The 5536-nt window shown below is 54.0% G+C and overlaps 1 protein-coding gene across 1 annotated transcript; it reads right to left on the reverse strand.

Annotated features, from left to right (window-relative positions):
• Positions 1-1507: 1507 nt before the first annotated feature.
• Positions 1508-2895, reverse strand: ISG15 (ISG15 ubiquitin like modifier). Its single transcript, XM_023192830.2, has 2 exons — positions 2584-2895; positions 1508-2064 (listed from the first exon to the last, which is right to left on the reverse strand). Exons 1-2 carry the CDS (start codon positions 2584-2586, stop codon positions 1570-1572), a joined length of 498 nt encoding a protein of 165 aa, XP_023048598.1. The 5' UTR covers positions 2587-2895; the 3' UTR covers positions 1508-1569.
• Positions 2896-5536: the final 2641 nt, after the last annotated feature.

Here is a 5536-nt window from a genome sequence, read left to right on the forward strand (position 1 = left end):
ACCTGTAATCCCAGCGCTTTGGGAGGCCGAGACAGGTGGATCACGAGGTCAGGAGATCGAGACCATCCTGGCTAACACAGTGAAACCTCATCTCTACTAAAAATACAGAAAATTATCCGGGCATGGTGGCGGTGCCTGTAGTCCCAGCTACTCCGGAGGCTGAGGCAGGAGAATGGCGGGAACCCGGGAGGCGGAGTTTGCAGTGAGCTGAGATGGCACCACTGCACTCCAGCCTGGGCGACAGAGTGATACTCCGTCTCAAAAAAATAAAAATTAAAAAATAAATAAATAAAAAGGATTGGGCCTGTGGTGACCCTCACCCCAAGCTAGCTATGGATCTCTGGACCAGAAGACACCAGGGAGGCCCCGCCCTGCTCTGCCCCTGTTGGGAATTCAGGAGAGGCCCCTGGCTCAGTGCTTCACTTGCCCATTGTGTCAAGGGATGAGGTGGGGACCCAGACACAAGGCTGGAGCCAGGACAGCCCCTGCTGGGCACACGTGGGCACACAGTGGTCCTGGTGCAGCCAGACGGGGATCTCCCCACCTGGATATGGACCCCCACAGACCAGGGGGGACTCTTGTGTCTCCAGCTGGATCCTCCAGAGGGCTCTGAAAGCTGAGGCCCAAGTGCCCAGAGTCTGGACTCTGCATGTCCCTCCATGCCCCATCCTCGCTGCGTCCCAGCCGGCATGCATGCCCCTTCCTCGCTGCGTCCTGGCCAACAGTTGGCTTTTGGGAGACTCATTTAGCAAATTGGAATAGGAGAGATAGAGAAGGGTGCATCGTTGGGGGAAGGGATGTAGCTTGTACTGAATTAGGTGCCCCCAACCTGGGACAAGCTCTTCTTCCTGGATGGTGTCAGCCTCAACTCCAGGCGCCCCCACTGCTGGCCACGGCCCCTCATTCATGCAGAGCCTTGAGGGGATGTGCTTAGCCACCCAGGCTGTCTTCTGCAGCTGGCCCAGTGGTGATGTGAGCACTCAGGACCTGTCTCTATCCCTCCCTTGCCCAGCCCAGGCAGGTGAAGCAGACTGTGCAGGCTGGGCTGGGGACAACTGAGGCCCCCAACCCCCAGCTCCTATGGAGAGCCTGCCTCACAGAACACTGGGCAGGCCCCAAGGACTCACCCCTCACCACTTCCAGGGGCCCACTGGGAGCCTCCCCAGTAGCCTTTTGATTTGAGCAGGCTGGTCCCTGCCTAAGCTGTCTGCTGTCCCAGATGGAGGACGGGCAGGATGGGCTCCAGCAACTGTGTCTCTTTTTCTTTCCCTAGAAGTTAATTTCTCAAAGGGTGGGGAGAGCTGTCTTACTTCAGTTTGGTCGGGGGGGAAGCTCCGTATTTTGATCCCTCGAGGCCGTAACTGCAAACCCTTATCCCTTCACTTGGCAACCCCCGCCTGGTCACCAGGATGGACCCTGGGTTCTCCCTCCTGACTCCTCCCGCCCCATCACTAGGGGTCTGAGGCGGACGCTGGAGGAGGGTCAAGTGCAGACACAGAGGCAGCCATTTCTCTTTACAACAACATTTATTTCCAGCCCTTGATCCTGCTGGAATGCTGGCGGAGGCCCTTAGCTCCGCCTGCCAGGCTCTGTGCCGCCTCCCCGCAGGCGCAGGTTCATGAACACGGTGCTCAGGGGCTTGAGGCCGTACTCCCCCAGCGGGAGGTGATTCTCCAGGGGCTTCCCCTCAAAGGTCAGCCAGAACAGGTCGTCCTGCACACCCTCCTGCCGGCTCACTTGCTGCTTCAGGTGGGCCACAGTCTGCGTCAGCTGTACCTCGTAGGTGCTGCTGCGGCCCTTGTCATTCCTCACCAGGATGCTCAGAGGTTCATCGCATTTGTCCACCACCAGCAGGACCGTGCTGCCGGGGCCCAGGCCCTGGTTGGCAAGGGGGACCCTGTCCTGCAGCGTAGCGCCGCTCGAGTGGACAGCCAGACGCTGCTGGAAGGCGGGCACGCCGATCTTCTGGGCGATCTTTGCCTTCAGCTCTGACACCGACATGGAGTTGCTCAGGGACACCTGGAACTCGTTGCCCCCCAGCATCTTCACCTTCAGGTCCCAGCTCTGCAGACATGACACAGGCTCAGAGGCTGCCGCACCAGTCCCAGGCCCACGACACACAAGGCACTGGCTGCTGGGCGAGCTCCTGTGCCCAGGGACAGTGCTCCCTCCTGTTTGTCCTCTACATCCCATCAGCAGGGACTCCAGGCACAGAAGGCACTGAGGGGTCATTACTAGAAGGCCAGCTGCCCACAGCCATCCGTGGCCTCCCTTTACCTGCTTGGGTGCCCCTCTGTGCCCACCCCGAGGATCTCAGGGGTGACCTGCTTTCAGGAGCACACTTAGAACCTGGCCGAGCTCTAAGCAGCTCCGCTCACCCGGCAACCCTGGGAGACCTGGGCTGGGGGAGGGAGATGAAAATTGGCTGGCACAGAGGCCCGCCTCCCCCCAACCCCCTACCTGTGACATCTCCCTTACCGTGGCTGTGGGCTGTGGGCCACGGGCTGGGGGAAGGAGACGAAACTTGACTGGCACAGAGGTCCCCCCCGCCCAACACACACACACCTGTGACATCTCCCTTACCATGGCTGTGGGCTGTGGGACGCGGCACGAGCTCCTGTACTGGCAAAGATGAGTTCGCTGCCTCTCAACCGCCGGCTCCTGCAGGCAGCACCCAGCCCTGTTATAAGCCTGAGCCACACACGTCAGGGGGCGTTGCCGTGTGAGCCTGCTCCGGTAGCCAAGTTTCAGTTTCCTTTTCCCCAGGCGTGCCCCAGAGTGAGCAGAAGAAACCAAACAGAATGGCCGAAAGACGGGGAAAAGCAGAAGGGGGTGGGCAGGGTCTCAAAGGCACTGTCTGGGCCAGGGACTCAGGACAGCGGACGGCATCCCCACCCCCACCCAACACCCTGGAAACACCTAAATGTCGAGCATTCCAGGTCCTTCACAAGATGCACTAAAGCTGGTCGAGCGCCGTGGCTCACGCCTGTAATCCCAGCACTTTGGGAGGCCGAGGTGGGCGGATCACCTGAGGTCGGGAGTTTGAGACCAGCCTGACCCACACAGAGAAACCCCGTCTCTACTAAAAATACAAAATTAGCCAGGTTTGGTGGCGCATGCCTGTAATCCCAGCTACTTGGGAAGGTTGAGGCAGGAGAATCGCTTGAACCTGGGAGGTGGAGGTTGTGGTGAGCCGAGATCACGCCACTGCACTCCAGCCTGGGCAACAAGAGTGAAGCTGTTTAAAAAAAAAAAAAAAAAAGCGCTAAAGCCTTCACATGAACTAATGGTTTCATTTTCCATTTACCAACTTGCAAATAGTAAACATGGAAAACACCCCCATGGTTAATTCAGAAACAAAACCTCCAAACTCCCCAGAGATGACAACACTTGGTTTAGGGCAGTATTTGCTCAGGTTTGGTGTTTTGTTTTTGTTTTTGTTTTTTTGAGACAGGGTCTCACTCTGTCGCCCAGGCTGGAGTGCAGAGGTGCGATCTCAGCTCACCGCAGCCTCTGCCTCCCTGGCTAAAGGGATCCCCTCACATCAGCCTCCCATGTAGCTGGGACCACAGGGGTCCGGCTAATTTTTTGTATTTTTAGTAGAGATGGGGTCTCGCCATGTTGCCTAGGCTGGTCTCGAACTCCTGGGCTCAAGTGATCCACCTGCCTCGGCCTCTGCAAGTGCTGGGATTACAGGCATGAGACACTGCGCCTGGGCCTCAGAATGTTTTTTAATAAAAGAGACCTATCTTGTATTTTCTACAAAAATGAACTCTGGGACACTACCGAGAAAGTGAAAAGACAATCCACGGAATGGGAAGAAATATTTGTAAATTATCTATCTGATGAGGGCACAGCATCCAGGACATATAGAGAACTCCTACAACTCAATTAAAAAAAAAAAAAAAAAGCAACTCAATTTTCAAATGGCCAAAAGACTTCAACAGACATTTCTCCAATAACATAGAAACTGCTGTAAAGCGATGCTCAACATCATGAATTGGGGAAATGCAAATCAAAACCCCAGTGAGATGCTATTTCCTACTACTATGACTGCAATAATAAAAATAAAGGAGAGCCGGGCGTGGTGGCTCACGCCTGTAATCCCAGCACTTTGGGAGGCTGCGGCGGGCAGATCACCTAAGGTCAGGAGTTCAAGACCAGCCTGGCCAACATTTTTAGTAGAAACCCCACCTCTACTAAAAATACAAAAATTAGCCGGGCGTGGTAGCACACGCTACTTGGGAGACGTGGTAGCACACGCTACGTGGTAGCACTCAGCTACTTGGGAGACTGAGGTGGGAGAATCCCTTGAACCCAGGAGGCGACGATTGTAGTGAGCCAAGATTGCGCCAATGCACTCCAGCCTGGGCAACAGAGCAAGACAGTCTCAAAAAATAATACAGAATAAACATAAAGGACAGTAACAAGCATTGGAGAATATACACAGAAGTTGGAATCCTGGTACGTGCATTGCTGTTGAGAATGTAAACCGTGTGGCCACTGTGACGCTCAAAACATCAAACAGAATTATTGGTAGCCCAGCAATTCCACTTCTAGGTATGTGTGCAAAAGAATTCAAAGTAAGTGTTCAAATATTTGTATACAAATGTTCATGGCAACACAGTTTACAATAAACAAGTAGTGGAAACGGAGCACACGTCCATCAGTGACGGACGGAATATTACGCAGCCATGGAAAGGACTGAGGCACTGATTCGTGTGAAAGAGCCTCGAGAACATTATGCTGAGTGGAAAGAGCCAGACACAAAGGCCGCAGAGTGTTGATTCCGTTCACTGCAGGGGAAACGACCAGAACTGGTAGATCCACAGCCACAGGACACCGACCCCATTACCGGGGGCCGGGGAGGGGGAGTGGGGGGTGATTGCTTCAGAGCCACAAGCCCCTTTGGGGGTGCTAATGTTTCAGAACTCCACAGAGGTGATGGTTGGACAACGTGGTAAATAACTAAACGCCACTGGATTACATGCTTTAAAATGGTTGATTTTATGTGATATGAATTTCACATCAATAAAAAGCAAAGGTGAAAAGGCCTCACCATACTTCCACCATTTTGTAACCAGCTTCATTCATGCAACCGTGTATCATAAACATTTATCCAGGCCAGGCAGCTCATGCCTATCATCCCAACATTTTGGGAGGCTGAGGTGGGCAGATCATTTGAGGTCAGGAGTTTGAGACCAGCCCGGGCAACAGGGTGAAACCCTGTCCCCGCAATACATAAAAAAAATTGGCCGGGTGTGGTGGCTGCCACCTGTAGTCCCAGCTACTTGGGAGGCTGAGGTGGGAGGATCCCTTCAACCCGGGAGGCGGAGCTTGCAGTGAGCTGTGGTCGCACCGCCGCACTCCAGCCTGGCTGACAGAGCGAGACCCTGTCTCAAAGCCAAACCAAACCCAAGCAAAACAAACAAAAAACCCAGGATTTTCTATTTCTTTTTATCATTTTAGATGCCCTATTAAACATGGTATATGTTTCCTGATTTCCTTTTTTTTTTTTTTTTTCTGAGACGGATCC

This window comes from Piliocolobus tephrosceles, chromosome 1 (assembly GCF_002776525.5).
Source record: "Piliocolobus tephrosceles isolate RC106 chromosome 1, ASM277652v3, whole genome shotgun sequence".
NCBI lineage: Eukaryota > Metazoa > Chordata > Mammalia > Primates > Cercopithecidae > Piliocolobus > Piliocolobus tephrosceles.